The sequence below is a fragment of the Cnephaeus nilssonii genome (assembly GCF_951640355.1).
Source record: "Cnephaeus nilssonii genome assembly, chromosome: 4".
Lineage (NCBI taxonomy): Eukaryota > Metazoa > Chordata > Mammalia > Chiroptera > Vespertilionidae > Cnephaeus > Cnephaeus nilssonii.
The window spans coordinates 89814170-89830685 of record NC_137075.1 but is presented as its reverse complement, the minus strand read 5'-3'; the positions used below and the strand labels follow the sequence as shown (position 1 = coordinate 89830685).

Genomic DNA, 16516 nt, shown 5'->3' with positions numbered 1-16516 from the left:
GAGAGAGAAACATCGATCAGCTGCCTCTTGCACACCCCCTACTGGGGATGTGCCCGCAACCAAGGTACATGCCCTTGACCGGAATCGAACCCAGGACCTTTGAGTCCTCAGGCCAACGCTCTATCCACTGAGCCAAACCGGTTTCGGCCTTATTTGTCATTTTTAAAAACTACTTTTTATTGAGGTAAATTTTAAATATAGTACAATTCAATTTATGTAATTTAAAACTGACAATAAATAACATATTCAGAGCTCGTGTGGTTGTCTATGAGATCTTTGTCATCATTAATGCTCTCTTAAAGAGTAAATTCTCAGTCTGTTGAGATGACCTTTCTATTTTATTATACAACTAACTAAACAGAGGATGTTTATGAATCGCTTTGGGATGATGATTTGCTGAAGATGAAGATAAGATATCAATCACTCTAATTAGTTTAAGTAAACATAAATTTGGGGTAAATTTTGGAAGTTGGATATGAAAAAGAGGGAGAGTCTTAAACTAGTATTTCTTATAACATCTAAAAATGTTGAGAATCTCCTAGGCATTCCTACCTCCTGCTTCTTGTTATCATTATAATATTCAACACCAACAGTATAATGCACGTTTGTTGTTTATTCTTGGCTAGCACCTCTTTTTCTGGTTACAGAACCCATCTCTTGCATTTGGGAAATCATTGGTTTTCCATTCTCAGAGCCTGTGGCTCAGAACTGGAGGGAGTGGGTGGGCATAAGATTCAGTTCTGGCCAATCAATTCAGCATTCACCTGAGGCATGTGACCCAACCTGGGCCAATGGAAGCTTAGCTAGGAATCTCACTGGGACTCTAAAAAGGAGGCATTCTGCCCTAACTGTTTTGGCTCAGTGAATAGAGCGTCAGCCTGCGGACGCAAGGGTCCCAGGTTGGATTCTGGTCAAGGGCATGTACCTTGGTTGTGGGCATATACCCAGTAGGGAGTGTGCAGGAGGCAGCTGATTGACATTTCTCTCTCATCGATGTTACTCTCTCTCCCTCTCCCTTCCTCTCTGTAAAAAATCAATAAAATATATATATTAAAAAAAGAGGCACTCTTCCTCAGCTGAGGTTTTAAAGCTGGTTGACTGCAAACTTGCCAGCCATAAGCCATCTTTACTATCAATGGTGACCTCCTATCTGGTAATGAAGCAAATTTATTGGGACACCAAACCAAGGATGGGGACAGATTTTTTTTGTTGTTGTTTTTTCTTTGGGGACAGATTTTTTTAAAAATATATTTTATCGATTTTTCACAGAGAGGAGAGGAGAGGGATAGAGAGTTAGAAACATCGATGAGAGAGAAACATCGATCAGCTGCCTCCTGAGGATGTGCCAAGGTACATGCCCTTGACCGGAATTGAACCTAGGACCCTTCAGTCCGTAGGCCGACGCTCTATCCACTGAGTAAACCGGTTAGGGCAGGGACAGATTTTTTGATGGCCTGGTTTGAGCACCTAGATTCAGTCAGATCTACCTAGTGTTACCATAAACAAACCATTGAAACCTGTAAAGAATTTTTGTGAGTTTATTTGAGCCAAACTGTCGACATGTGCTGGGAAGAAGAACCTCAACGAATTGAGATAATGCTCCAGAGAATGGCAGATTACATTTGTATTTATACATTGCATTCAAAGGAGGGACGTAGGTGGGTTACATGAAATTCAATGGTGATAGATTAAGGAGGTGGGATAAAGCAAAGCAGGGGACACCCCTGGGATTGGATAAAAAGTAAAATGATGGACACATACTTAGGTGGGTGCAGGAACAATTAACATGATAATGAAGGAATTTGTGGCATCTGTCCTGGTACCCAGCATATTTGGTTGTATCCCAGGGGCTCCAGAAAAAGGGAAGCTACATGTTACTCAGACATTTCAAGGGTATGTTATAATAGATGCAAAAAGTCAGATAGGCTTAGTTAAGGTAAAGGTTGACCTTGTCAGTGAAGATACCGGCCTAGCTGCTTTTAGTTAAAGTTTAATTTCAGACCATTTTTTGTGGTTACTTTAGGTCTCTGAGTTTGCAAGACTGCCATGCAGGCCTCCTCTGAGCTTGTCAGGTCAGCATGTGGCCCCTTTCGTCCACACTAGTCTTTTTGGTTGTATAAGCCAACAAATCTCTATGCTTAATCCAATTTGAATTTAGTTTCAAAACTGAAAGTCTTAACTAATACCATCACCATCGTAATTGTTATCTGCAGCACCACCTCTTCTCCTCCTTCCTGGCACCAGAAGTAAAAGTCCACTTCCTGAAGCAGAGCCTCAGATGATTGCAACACTCAGTCGAATGTGTACCCACAGGAAGTCCAGGGTGGCAGTGTGGGGCATGGCAGTTGAGTAGGAGGCTCTGAGGTGCTTCTAGGGCAGAGAAAACACAACGGCAGAGACCTACCATTGAGAGACAGGCTCTTGCTGCCTGTTCCTGGAATGCTCATCTATTTTATCTCCAAGCTCCAATTACAAAAGCCTTGTTAGACACAGATTAAAATCACTCTAGTGGATGTTCAACAGGCACCTCGAGCCAATCAGAAACCATCATTTTCTCTTAAAGCTTCTTATTTGCATGCATCATTCCTTTAAACAGCTCAAGCCTAGCAATGATACTGCAATTCTAAACTGGTCCTGAAGCTGACTCAGTTTTTGTAGATGCAAATATTATCACTGAAAATGGTCCAAAAATGTGAGCTAAGATTTTCCAGCAAGTGTAGGGCCAGAAACCCAGGGGAAGAAGTAAATTCTTCATTCATTGTATCCTACATAATAAAATGGTAATATGTAAATTACCATCACTCCGCTACGCCCACGATTGGGCCAGCAGGAGGCGCAGGGGGCGGGACTCAGGGTGGCCGGGGTAGCTGATTGGGCCAGCAGGACGCTGAGCTCGCGGCGCCACTGGCGCCGCGAGCTCAGCATCTGTGCCATGGCTGCCGGAGGCTTTCGGAAGGCCTGGGGCACCCGCGGACAGCCGGCCGGGTCCCCCGCGATCAAAGGCCAAAGCGGGGGACCCGGCCGGCTGTCTGCTCCGGCGCAAGGCCTTTCGAAAGCCTCCGCAGTGCCGGAGGCTTTCGGAAGGCCTGGGGCACCCGCGGACAGCCGGCCGGGTCCCCCGCGATCAAAGGCCAAAGCGGGGGACCCGGCCGGCTGTCTGCTCCAGCGCAAGGCCTTTCGAAAGCCTCCGCAGCGCTGGAGGCTTTCGGAAGGCCTGGGGCACCCGCGGACAGCCAGCCTGCTGGTGCACCAGGTGCATGATTAAATCATGCACTGGGCCTCTAGTTATATTAGAAGTAATAAAAAGGGCAATAGCAGGTCCATTTCTTGTAAACCAAGATGGCAGCTCCATGAAAGCAGAGACCATGTTGTTTATTTGGTTCGTTGGTTATCATTGTATTTGTAGTATCCAGCATGATGCCCAGAATGAATGAAGTCCGAAAGATTTGGAAAAGGAAGACCAAATGATGCTCTCAGTCAGGATCAGATAATATCCCTGAGTTGTCCAGCCCTGGGTTTTGTACAGAAGTAGATTGCCTCTAAATCTGCTATCTTAACAGATATTGTGCACCTTGGTCATTTTTGCCTGTCCAACATCTATTCCCTTTTTCTAGGAGGTCCCCAACATCTATTCCCTTTTTCTAGGAGGTCCCCAATTTCCTTTTGGGAACATCCTCTCCTCATTTTGTGTCCTCTTTTTGGGAGGGTGAATCCTGGTAAGCACCTCCCACACGAAAGGTGAAGAAAGCACATCCTTCTTTTGTTTGCGCCACCCTCCCCTTTGGACCAATGTGACCTAAAGTCACTCAATCTGATGATCTCTCCCAGGACTTGGACTCTCGGACAAGAGGTCAAGGATGGAAGAGCTGGTTGGAGCTCATTTATTTGGGTGGTTCGTTCTCCAGACAGTTTCTGCCACAAAACCTTGCTGAGGTCCTTGCTGCCTAGCCCACTGGAGCTCCTTGCTTTGTCTAAGCCTGGTCTCTCAGCCTCCAGCCAGGTCTCTGAGCTGCTAATGACCTTCCAATGAATTCCCTTTTGTGTAAGTAGGCCTAGATTGAGCCTTAACTTGCACTGCACACAACCAAGACCTTTATCTGATAGTGCAGGTGGGCTTGGGCTGCTTCTCCGGCTCAACGGTCTGGTTTCTCTCACTTCATTTCTTTTCCTAGGCTGCAGTTCTGCTCGTCCCTTTAAAAAATGCAGTCCTGGAAGCTTCCTCTTTTAATATCTGTTCCAAGCAATGGTTATTTGACCTTTCCATTCCCATTCCTGTAATGGACAGTGATAAGGTTGTTCCTTCTCTGCAGCAAATCATCCTTTTCTGTAACCAATTCCTCACCTCCAGCAGCTTGACTTTGTGCTTTGGCCATCACTGATTGATTGGTCAAGCATTAGACATCTTACCCTTAACCTGGGACAATCCGATTTCTCTTTTCTGGTAGTTTATGTTTGACCTAGGGAATGTGAACGTTGTAGGTTGCTGCGAGCTGAGCCTCAGAAGTAACTTGATGCTAAGAGGAAGGTCTGTAATTTTCATTGCTGAGGTTTCAGATTTTTTTCTGGGCCCTAACACCTTTTTTTTTTTTTTAAAAAAGAAATTTCTTTTTCTTTTTTTTTTTAAAAAAAATATATTTTATTGATTTTTTTACAGAGAGGAAGGGAGAGAGATAGAGAGTTAGAAACATCGATCAGCTGCCTCCTGCACACCCCCTACTGGGGATGTGCCCGCAACCAAGGTACATGCCCTTGACTGGAATTGAACCTGAGACCTTTCAGTCTGCAGGCTGACGCTCTATCCACTGAGCCAAACCGGTTTCGGCAACACTTACGTATCTTGAGGAGAGTTCCAATAAATTGGCCTTTCTTGATTAAGTTTTCTATTATTGGCGTATGTTATCTGCAACCAAACAAATCTTAATTAACAGTCTCCATGTGATAAAAGCCTTTTTAGAGATAGTGGCATATTTTCATTCATTCATCCACTTATTCATTCATCATTTATTGGGCACTTACTATGTGCCAGGCACTGTGCTAGGTGCTATGAACCTAAAAATGAATTTGGCAATTCCCTGAACTCAAGGAGCCTGCTCTCTGTCTAGTTGGGGTATAAATGTATTCAATCATTCATTCATTCATTTAATAAATATTTCATTCATTCAACTAATAATCACCAGTACTTATTAAATATTATGTAACAGGCCCTGATACTAAATGCTTTCCTATTAGGTATGTCCCATTTTACAGATGAAGGAACTGAGTCACAGAGAGGTTAGGCAACTTTGCCAAAGTCACAAGGCGTCTAAGTGCTAGAGATGGATCTCCAATCCTCTCTAACCACAGAACTCTGGCTTCTCACCACTGTGTAACCTCCCTTTCAAAATAGAATCCCAAAGCAATGTCCCACATGCTTACACAAGTGTGTGGAGGTTGGAGGTCAACAAAGGTTTTACAGTTGAAGTGGTTTGAGCAATCTTGGAGGAAGAGAAGAGTTGTAACCCTGGTGCCTAACACAGAATTTTGCATATGAACTCAGTAAAATGATGATGAGGCTGCTTATGCATCTGGGAGGAGTTGTTTTTCTGCTTACATGGAGCCTGGGGTGTTTCCTACTGCCGTCTGAGGCATCCTTTTTGTGATTTAGCAATGGCGTGCAAGGTCATCATTTGTATAGTGTATCATTGATGCTCACAAAAGGCTTCTGAGGTAGTAGTATTAACTTCCTAAGATGGGTGAAGAAACCAAGGCTGATGTTGCATGACTTGTCCAAGACCACACATAGTGAATAAGTGGCAGAACTAGACAAGGACCTGGTATTCTGCCCTCCGGAGGGAGAGATTGGCTAACAGGATACCTCTAATCCAGTCAGGCTTCTTTACTCGGAGTCTCCAATTTAAGGCTTTGCTCTTTACAGCCTTTACATCTGAGCTTCTAAAGGTTCCCTCTCCCAGATACACCCTCTCATTCTTTCTCATTTCCAACTTTCTAAATCCTGATCCTCCTTAAGATTAAGCTCATCCCACATCATCCTCTTAAGTGGTCTCCAAATTCATTCAGCCCACTACCTAAATGTCAATTAAAATCCCTTAGCCATGTTTCCAACCAGATTCTTGCCCTGAAAGTGTCTTATTTATAAAGTCTAGACCAGTGGTCGGCAAACTGCGGCTCACGAGCCACATACGTCTCTTTGGCCCCTTGAGTGTGGGTGGCTCTTCCACAAAATACCACGGGCGGGTGCGCACGTACAGTGCGATTGAAACTTCGTGGCTCATGCACAGAAGTCGGTTTTCGGCTCTCAAAAGAAATTTCAAACGTTGTACTGTTGATATTTGGCTCTGTTGACCAATGAGTTTGCCGACCACTGGTCTAGACTCATCACTGTCATCCAGCATTCCTCATCAAAACTCCTGTTGCCTAATCTCTCCAGCCTTCAGTCGGCCTTTTATGGTTGTTTACTATGTGTACATCTTATCTTTCACTAGAATGTGAGGCACAAACCACATGCTTCTTGTTTAGCTTCATACATCTATCGCAACTTGGGTTCTTTGGGATCATGTTGTTTGTTAGTTCAAAGAGGATATGTGCTCTGCCCACCTGCTGTTAGATTGTTTAGCTCCTAAATCATGCAAAACTGCTAACTTGTCAGACCCCTTTCTAAAGCTCCTGGAGGGTGGGAGAAGAATGTAGGGGCTCTCACAGGCAAATTCAGCAATTAATAATAACCAACACTTAATAATGTTTACTAATTGCCAGGTCCTGTACAAAACACATTACATGTATTAACTCATTAAATCCTCAGGATGGCTATTACCCCTCTGAACAGATGAAGATGTATAGAGGTCACTCTGCTCATAAGTGATGCAGCCAGGATTCAAACGCAGCCTGAGTTGAGTCCATACTTTTAACTCTGACGCTAAATTCTTTATGGGTAACCAAAAGTCTCTTGGTATAATATACATCCATTTCCTTTCTTTCTAACCTGTGTTGGAAGAGAGGATTAAAGGGGTGAGAAAATAATACAGGATTTATTATACTTCTAGTGTGAGCCAGGTATTATGATAGGTGCACAATGCTTTATTAAAATAATTCTTGCAATGAGTCTATGAAGCAGGAAGTATTAACTCCATTTTAAAGAATGTAGCTCCTAAAGTTGTTAAGTATTCAAGATTTAGCTTCCCGTTATTGGCAGAGTTGGAAGGAGACCAGGTTTCCTGACTTTCAAGGAAGTGCTCTTTAAAGGAAATTGAAAACAAAACATTGATAGTGTGAAGGGCAAAGAGACATTTGAATGATTACTTAAGAAATATGTTAATGCAGTGTAACGTATATGATTGTTTAACCACTACACTGTACACCTGAAACTAATACAAATTAATATCGAATTTAAACTGTAATTGAAAAATAAGGTTTAAAAATAGAAAAAAAATGTTGGCAGGTGGGGAAAAAAAGATATGTGTTAATGTAAACTGAATAATGGTGAGATAATGTAAAAAATGCTATTCTAAGAACCCCCATAGAGGAATTCAGTAAATAAAGGAGCCCTGTCTTGGCCTGGAATTAAACCCGAGAATTTACCCGGAGGCAAGAGAGAGGGGGCGCCAGCTGTCCAGGAGAACTAGGGAACCCGCTCCAGAGACGGGCTCGGCCCCCTTTTTTACCCTCACACTCTAATTGGCTAATTTTCCTAGGCCCCTCCTCCTCGTCAGGGTGGACCATTAAACATAAGCCAAGCCAATCGAGTGCCAGGTCCACGAGTCCCTCCTAAAGGCCCCTGGACAAGGCGACCAGCTTTACTCTCGCCTATGATTGGCCAGGCGGCAGCATGGGGTCCGCCTCCTCCTCCTCCAGATTGGTCAGCGGTCCGTAATCCCCTGACCCTCCTTCCAGCCCCCGCCCGGACTTCCCGCGGGCGGCGGGGCCTCCGCGGGAGTGGGCCCCGCCCCCTTGTGACAGCCGGGAATTGGCGGCAGCGTGCAGCCATTTCCGGTTTCGGGGAGGTGGGTGGGGTGCGGAGCGGGACTTGGAGCTGCCGCCGCCTCGGCCACCGCCTACAGAGTCTGTCTTGCGCCTGGTGCTGCCTGGACCATGCGGCCGGAGCCAGGAGGCTGCTGCTGCCGTCGCCCGCTGCGGGCGAACGGCTGCGTGGCGAACGGGGAGGTGCGGAACGGGTACGTGAGGAGCAGCGCCGCTGCCGCCGCTGCCGCAGCCAGCAAGGTACGGTGGGAGCGGGCGGCCGGGCCGGGGCTGTGGGCCGGCACCCCGCGCGAGCTGGCACCTGCACGGAGCCGGCGGAGGCGGCGGCCGGGCGGGGCGAGGTCGCGATGACCGTCCGCCGGGTGCGCGTCCGGCGCGGCTCAGGTGTGTGTGCTCGCGGCGGTTCCTGGCGCTAGCCGGGCCTGTCGCGAGCTGGAGCCTCAAGGGCAGCACGGGGGCTCCCCCGTCTCTCCTTGTTCGAGGTACTCCTCTCCGGTGCCTGGAGGTTTGGGGTGTGCTCCAAGTCCGGGTACTTTCCTCTCTCCGATTGGGCCAGAAATGCGGGCCGCCGTGCAGCGGGGGCAGGGGGTGACTCCTCGGACCCTGGAGGAACCGCTTAGGTGCTCTTGATTCTCCCGAGGCGCCTTCCTCATGCCCTCGAGATGGTTGCTTCCTCTGGGAGCCCTGAAGCCCTCCTAGGAAAACCATCCTGGGGTTCTCGGGAGGCAAAGAAAGTTAAGAGGTGGTACTAGGCGGAAACGAAATTAGTCACTTCCTACCACACACCCTACCCCTTCTGCAAGCCAGACATTGGACCTCCCACCTGGAAGTAAACCCCGTCCGGTGCCTCGAGAGCGTTAAGCTCTTAGCCCGTGGTGAGACCTCCTCCCAGGCTCCGGGTTGAGGGAGGTGGTCCCCTGGGCCCTTTGAGCAGCAGTTCTGTCACCCAAGGGGATTGTTTAACCTGGCGGTGACTTGTGATGACTCTTTACTAATTAACCGGGGCTGAATCACCAAGCAAATCCAGGCTGTTCTGAAATATTTTGAAAAGTTCTCAATTCAAGACTATGTACTAACCTTCCAATTCTCTGGAGTGGTATAGTCTGCTGAAATGTGCTTTTAAAGACACACTGGTTAAAAGGATGCAAGATCAGTGTTGCTGGTCGAGAGTGCTGTGATATTTGCAATTGTCTCTCATACTTTTATAAATCTTGTTCAGATATTCAAACTTTCCCCCCACCCCCAAAAGTAATCTGTTCCCTGTATTAGGCTTGTGACTGTGATTTAATTTGGCTTTAACATAAATATCTGGCAGGCTCCTCCTCCTATATGTAGATATTCTAGATAGGCCTGTTGCTGTTTGGTGTGAAACAAAATAAAACATTTCTCCAGGTCATGTTGAGAGAAGAAGACTTATAAGAGTTGGGGAGAGGAAATATGTATAAGAGACTTGACCTCCCCAGAATTTGTAAGGCGTAAGGCAGTATAATACTAAATTCAAAAGATTTGTTTTCATTTTTTAAATAAATAATTGTGTGAGAGAGGAAATGATAAGAATGGGCTCATTATAAGCAGTGGAAGTAATTGTTTTCCTAGTCATGTAAATGGCTAATAAGACAAAATTATGGTATAGAATGTAACAGGGAAACCTAACAGGAGGAGTCAGAAAATACATTGCAGGTGAATGCGTGGATTATTTATTTATTTATTTATTTATTTATCGATTAGTTTGTTGTTCCATCTATTTATGCATTCATTGGTTGATTCTTGTATGTGCCCTAACTGGGGCTTGAACCCGAAACCTTGGTGTATCAGAACGATGCTCTAACCAACTGAGCTACCCGGCCAGGGCCCAGTGGGTTATTTAAAAGGGAAAAGGAAATTGAGAGAAAGGTATTCACATTTTCGAGGTGTTTTGTGTTTAAGTGCTCTTTTCACTTATCATAGGAGTTATGTTCTGATTTAGTAGTAAATTAAACTTCTCCCTCCCATAATTCCTAACAATTGAGCATTAGTAAGCATAATGTTTCTTCAGCATTGCCGACCAATATGATGAAGAAATATCAAGTTGTTAAAATGAAACTTAAAAATCTGCCTGACTTTTCCTAATATATTTTAGGGGAAAATTCCTCTCAAAGCAGTATGATGGTATTTGGAAGAATGCTCTAATGGAATACCCTAAAGAATGTTTAGGGCTGCTTCTAGGAAGTCTTTCAGAAGTCTTTTTAAAACAAAGAATTTAAGTATATTGCTTTGTACACTAACATGAGAATATTGTGTGAGTTTGTTTTTTTCTTTCCTTTTAAGCAAAAGAGAGATTTTTGGTAACTTCATGAGAACAAGAACATCTTAAAGATACATTTTATCCCGGCCGGTGTGGCTCAATGGTTGAGTGTCAACCTATGAACCAGGAGGTCACTGTTTGATTCCTGGTCAGGGCACATGACCAGGTTGTGGGCTCAACCCCCAGTGGGGGACTTGCAGGAGGCAGCCGATCAATGATTCTCATCATTGATGTTTTTCTCTCTCTCTCTCCCTCTCCCTTCCTCTCTGAAATAAAAAAATATATATATATATATATTAAAAATATATATTTATTTTAGTTAATCCTCACCTGAGGATATTTTCCCATTGATTTTTTTTTTTTTTTTTTTAGAGAGAGTGGAAGGGAGGGGGAGAGACAGAGAGAGAAACATCAATGTGAGAGAGACACATCAATTGGTTACCTACCACAGGTGCCCCGACCAGGGCCAGGGACTAAGCCTGCAATGGAAGTATGTGCCCTTGACTGGAATCGAACCCGGGACCCTTCAGTACACAGTTTGATACTCTTGTCTACTGAGCCAAACCAGGTGGGGCCTTAAAAATATTTTTTAAAGTTAGTTTTGTTTTACTTAAAGTGATATGCTACTGCTCTAACTCCGATCTGCAGTTTCTGTGGGATATGTGTGCCATAAAAATACATATAAGATGTTAAATGCTGGGGACATCTGTAATACTTTCAACAATAAAGATAAATTTTTAAAAAAGATGTTAAATGCACAGATGTGCATCATGCTCTTACTATAAATTTATAGTATATAACATGTTTTTAAACCCAAGATGTAAGTTCATTTCCTCACATTTGTCTTTTATGAACAGGAGAGAAGTTAGAAACTTCTAAGATCTCTTTACATTCTCCAGAGTCTATGTTTCTGTGTTTGAAGGGATGAATGTGTAACTGGAACCCAAGGTGGGCTGCCTGCTGCCACAAAAACCAAACTCATTAGACAGATGCTGGTGAAAAAGAGGTTTTATTCAAGTGCCAGTCGCCTGAGGAGATAGGGGACTCTTGTTGCAAAGCCCATCTCAACATCTCAGTGCAGGCAAAATTTTTATAAGGAGGGAGAGGCACAGCAGGACAAAGAAATCAAGGGAAGGGGGTTGAAAAATTCTCTATGTGCAGTCCAGCACAGTCCATTCTAATAAGACCTTCAAAACTGCTCAAGTGATAATCTAGTGTGGATCATCCTGGTTCTCTGCCATCCTGGTTCTGCATTTGAAGGTCAGCAAATCTCCTGGAACTGGGATGACTGAAGGTCGGAGTTTATAACTTCTGAAATTAGTTCCTAGGATTATTATACATATGTACTGTTTATTTACAAGCTGCATATTAGTCAGAATCAGCATTTACAGGAACAATGTCAGAAAAATAGTGGGGTGGGTTACAAATGTACAGATGGTCAACTTACGATGGGGTCACATTTTCTGTTTTTGTTTTTTTTTTCTTTGGTGATAGCTGTGAGATAATAGGAAATACAGGGTGTGACAAAAATGTCTACACACTTTGAATATAATTATAAAGGCAGTGTTATTAACATGCATTTCATTTTCATTTAACAACTATTAGCTGTTAAAGTGTGTATACATTTCTTGGGACACCATATATATTCTATATAATAAAAGCCCAGTGACCGAATGGTGGAACGACCTGGTCGACCAGTTGCTATGACGTGCACTGACCACCAGGGGGCAGATGCTCAACGCAGGAGTTGCGCCCCCCCACCCCCCCGCCGCCCCCGTGGTCAGTGCACTACCACAGTGGGAGTGCTGCTTGGCTGACCAGGATGAGCGGCTGCTCCCACTGCAAAGCCTGGACCAATGGGCAGGAACCCAGGCTGCAATCATCGCTTCCTTGCCCCAGGCTCCTCCTCCTAGCTCCCTGCCACCTCCTCTGGATGCCCACAGGCCGCGCAGTGCTGCTGCTTGGCTCGCAGAGCTGACCCTGGAGGTTGGGAGGCAGGTTTGTGGCTACTGTGGGACTGAGGCCTACTCTACCACCTCTCAGTGCTATTGTCCCTGGGCCCGACCCCTGGAGAGGCGATTGCTCCTGCTCCCTTGAAGATGCCGGACCAGGGAGCAGCCACTCAGAGGGCAGGTCCACTGCAGCTTGGCCGACCGGGATGAGCAGCACTCCCACAGCGGGCCGATCCCCGCAGGTCACGCTCCCCACCAGTGCACAAATCCTGTGCACCAGGCCTCTAGAGTGTGTGTGTGTGTGTGTGTGTGTGTGTGTGTGTGTATCTCCACTGTTTCTGGCACAGAACTCCTAAAACCTGTGTGATTTCCTAAGTGAGAAGTGTATTAAGAGCATGTCTTGTTCTAATATTTGATCTTTGACCCTGATTCCTAACCACAGAGTACCTAAATCTCTTGGAGTGTTCTGGGTGACCATGGTGTCTTTTGTTCTGACCATGGTGTCCTTTGTTCTGACTCTGGGTGGGCTCCTGGATGGGGGCTGGTCACCAGAAGGACCAAGCCATGATTAGAAGCTTGGAATGCTCAGCCCTACCTTCTATTTTCCAGAGAGGAAGGAGGGGCTGGAAATGGAGTTAATGATTGATCATGCCTGTATACTGAAGCCTCCTCCATAAAAATTCCCAGAAGTCCGGGGTTCAGAGAGCTTCTGAGTTGCTGAACACATGGAGGTGCTGGGAGAGGGGCATACCCCTTCCCACACACCTTGCCTTCTCTTCAAACTAGATGCTCACTCGTATCTTTTATATCTTTTTATAATAAACTAGTAAACAGTAAATAAACAATTTTCCTGAGTTCTGTGCACTGCTCTAGCAAATTAAACTGGAGGAGGGGATGGTGGATACCTCCAATTTATAGTTGATCTTGAGAAGCACAGGTGACAATCTAGATTTGTCATTGGCATCTGAAGTTGGGGGATGGGAGAGTTTTATGGGACTGAGCCCTTAACCAGTGGGTTGTGACGATATCTCCAGGTGAATAGCATTAGGATTGAGTTAATTGTAAGACACTGAATTGTTGTCCAAGTGTTTCTTGCTGATGTGGAAACACACACGCTTATTGCCCCCCATTCTGGTGTCAGAAGTGTTGTGAGTGTGGTAACACATTAGTGGGAATAAATGAGAAACATCACAGGAGTGCTGGTGTTAGTTTTTTTCTTTACAGTAGCCATCCTCATGGGTGTAGACATTACTGTTTTGTTTTTTAAATGTTTTTATTCTTAGAGAGAGAGGAAGGGAGAGGGACAGAAGAAGAGAGAAAACGTCGATGTAAGAGAGAAACATTGACCCGCTGCCTCCTGCATGCCCCCCACCAGGGACTGAGCCCAAAACCGGTGACCTTTTGGTGCACAGGATGGCACTCAGCTAACTGAGCCACATGGCCCAGGACGATATTACTGTATCACTGTTTTTTAATGATGACAGTAGACAGAGTTCACAAGGAAGCATAGCAATAAAGCAGTAATTTTTCCTCCCTGCCATTCAGAGGAATGAGAGGAGGGTCATCAGCCTTTATTGGAGGTAAAGAGTTCAATTAGCATTAGGGAAACTTTGAAAGAGTATTGGAAGCTTTGGCAGAATTAGAGCTGGAAGGAACCTTTAGGAGGTTATGTAGTTCAGTCCCTTTATCTCTTTGTAGGACTTTATTAAAACTAATCTTAATAGATGATTCCATCCTATTTTTAAAGACCTCTGGAGGATTTGCAGGAAATTTTCTCATCAGCATGTTACAGTATTCAGTGATCTTAATTTCCAAGAGTTGGGTGTGTGTTTTTTTAAAGCTCCTTGTTAATGGCACTTTTTTTTTTTAAAAGATCTTTAATTTCTTTATAGAACCTTGTGAGATGTTCCTTAATTAGTTAATAAGTATAGAAGGAAAAAAATTATCTGCTTTTGAGTCAGTTTTGAACCTAACTTTCTTTTCTTTAGTAGTAATTTTAATGAGATATTAGGAGGATGATAGCCTTTTAGCCACCAAAATAAATAAGATTCTAAAGGAGGAATTAGGGTACAAGTTATGTTCTTATTTAAATAATAAGCCAGGAGAAATAGGAAGAACAAAGTGCTGGTCCTGCTTCTTTTTTTTTTTTTTTTAATGGTCCTGCTTCTTAGAAGGTTCTTAGAAGGCTGCAAATGAATAACTAATGAAGGGTGGTTTACTAAATAGCTACTAGCTTTTGTTTCCACTTAATAGAAACCGTAACTCTGAAAATAAGTTATGAGACAAGAACAGGAGGAGTAGCTAGAATGTCCAGTATACCTGTTCAGGTTTCCCAGGGCCTGATGAGACACTGGAAGACCTCAAGGCTTTGCAAAAATGTTGTAACTGTTTACAACTTGTGGGACTGAATTATTGTTTCAAATGTTTTTGTTCCAACAGGAAGAGCATTTCTATCTGGAGCTGAAAGATTCCAGAGTCATTTGAGGTACTCAGGAATTCTCTAATAAAAATTCTTTTTTTAAAAAAATATATTTTACTGATTTTTTACAGAGAGGAAGGGAGAGAGAGAGTTAGAAACATCGATGAGAGAGAAACATTGATCAGCTGCCCCCTGCACACCCCCCCACTGGGGATGTGCCCGCAACCAAGGTACATGCCCTTGACCAGAATCGAACCTGGGACCTTTTAGTCCGCAGGCTGACGCTCTATCCACTGAGCCAAACTGGTTTTGGCAATAATAAAAATTCTTGAGAAATGAGACCAGTAGTACTTTAGAACTTGGATATTCAGGGAAGGCACACTTGCCCGCTTTTGAAGGTTGGCCTAGTTGCCCTAGGAACTTCCTAGTGCTCTGAGCAAGATAGTTAATTGGTTGAGATTCAATTAGATTCAATTTTTGAAAGAAAGAAGCAGTGTTTATTGGCAGAATAGGCAATTGAGAGGAATGGGTAGAGGCTGTGTTTGCATTCTGAGTGGGTGTGCCTTCTTTGATTAAATACATGGTTTGTGGCCTCAAAAGTCAGTTGGCTTCTGAATAGCTTCTAAGAAGGCTTCAATAATGTAGTTTGTGTTTTGTGACTGATTAAGCAAATACGCCTTTTGCTCTTGACCCATTTAATTTCAGAAAATTTAGCTTATTTTTATTGTCTTTAAGATTACCTTCAAGACCCATTATGGATGTTAAAGTGGGTATTTTTTCCTTGTATTTTAAAATAATTTTTACTTCTGACTGTAGAAATAATGCACGTGTACCATAGGGCCCTAAATATTGGGATACCCCTGTGTTGGGGGTTCATTTTTAAATATGGTTAGTTGTAAATCAGTCTGCTTTCTGAAATAAGCATGCAATTCAGTAGAAAATGGGCAAAAGATAGGAATTGGCAATTCGCAGGGGAAAAAGACTTGATTGAAAAATAAATATATGAATATGTTCATTCTCACTAGTTCTTGAGTTACTGTAAGTTAAAACAGTGAGATAATGTTTTCATCTTTTCCAATTTGAAAGCTATTAAAATATGACAGTATTAAATGTTGACAAAATTTTAGCAATGGAAATGTGTATGTGGGTGCTCTTACTATAAAATGGTACAGTTGCTTTGGAGAACAGTTTCTAGAAAAGTTGAGATATGCATATTTATAATGATTGTCCTACTAAGTCTCTATTAGATATATATGATAGCAGAGGTTTTCAAATCTTTTTATTTCAACCCACACCAAGAAATAACATTTTTATATCACAACCCAGTGTACCCATAATGTATGTATATTTCATGCGCTTTACATATTTCATGTCTACATACATATATAACTGAAACAAGGTTTCACAAATCAGTGTTTATCCATGCAACACTGATCATCTGATCGTCTTTATTCTGTACTACTCAATGAAAGTTTTGAACTGAAAGTTTAAAATACGCTGATCACAAACCAGTAAATTGACATCATGAATCACTGATTTGCTGTAACCCACAGTTTGAACACTACTAGGGCTGCTATAACAAAGTACCACAGAATAGGTGGCTTAAACAACAAAAATGTGTTTTCTCATAGTTGTGGAGACTATCTGAGAGAAGGTTTGGGCAAGGTTGGTTTCTTCTAATGCCTCTCTCCTTGATTTGTAGGTGAGCCTCTTCTCCCTGTATCCTTACATGGTCTTCCCTCAGTGTCCCAATTTCTTCTTATAAGGACACTAGTCATTGGATTAGGACCTACCCTAATGACCTCGTTTTAATGTAATTATCTCTTTAAAAACCTTATCTCCAAATATAGTCACATTTTGATGTATTGGGGTTAGAACTTTAATGTA

General features: G+C 43.6%; 1 protein-coding gene across 1 annotated transcript in view; it reads left to right on the top strand.

Moving 5' to 3' along the window:
• Positions 1-7944: 7944 nt before the first annotated feature.
• Positions 7945-16516, top strand: part of SPTLC2 (serine palmitoyltransferase long chain base subunit 2) — a 97200-nt gene continuing 88628 nt past the window's right edge. Inside the window, exon 1 of the mRNA XM_079768330.1 lies at positions 7945-8214. Coding sequence (XP_079624456.1) covers positions 8086-8214 — 129 coding nt within the window. The 5' untranslated portion in view covers positions 7945-8085. The remainder of the gene's footprint in view (positions 8215-16516) is intronic.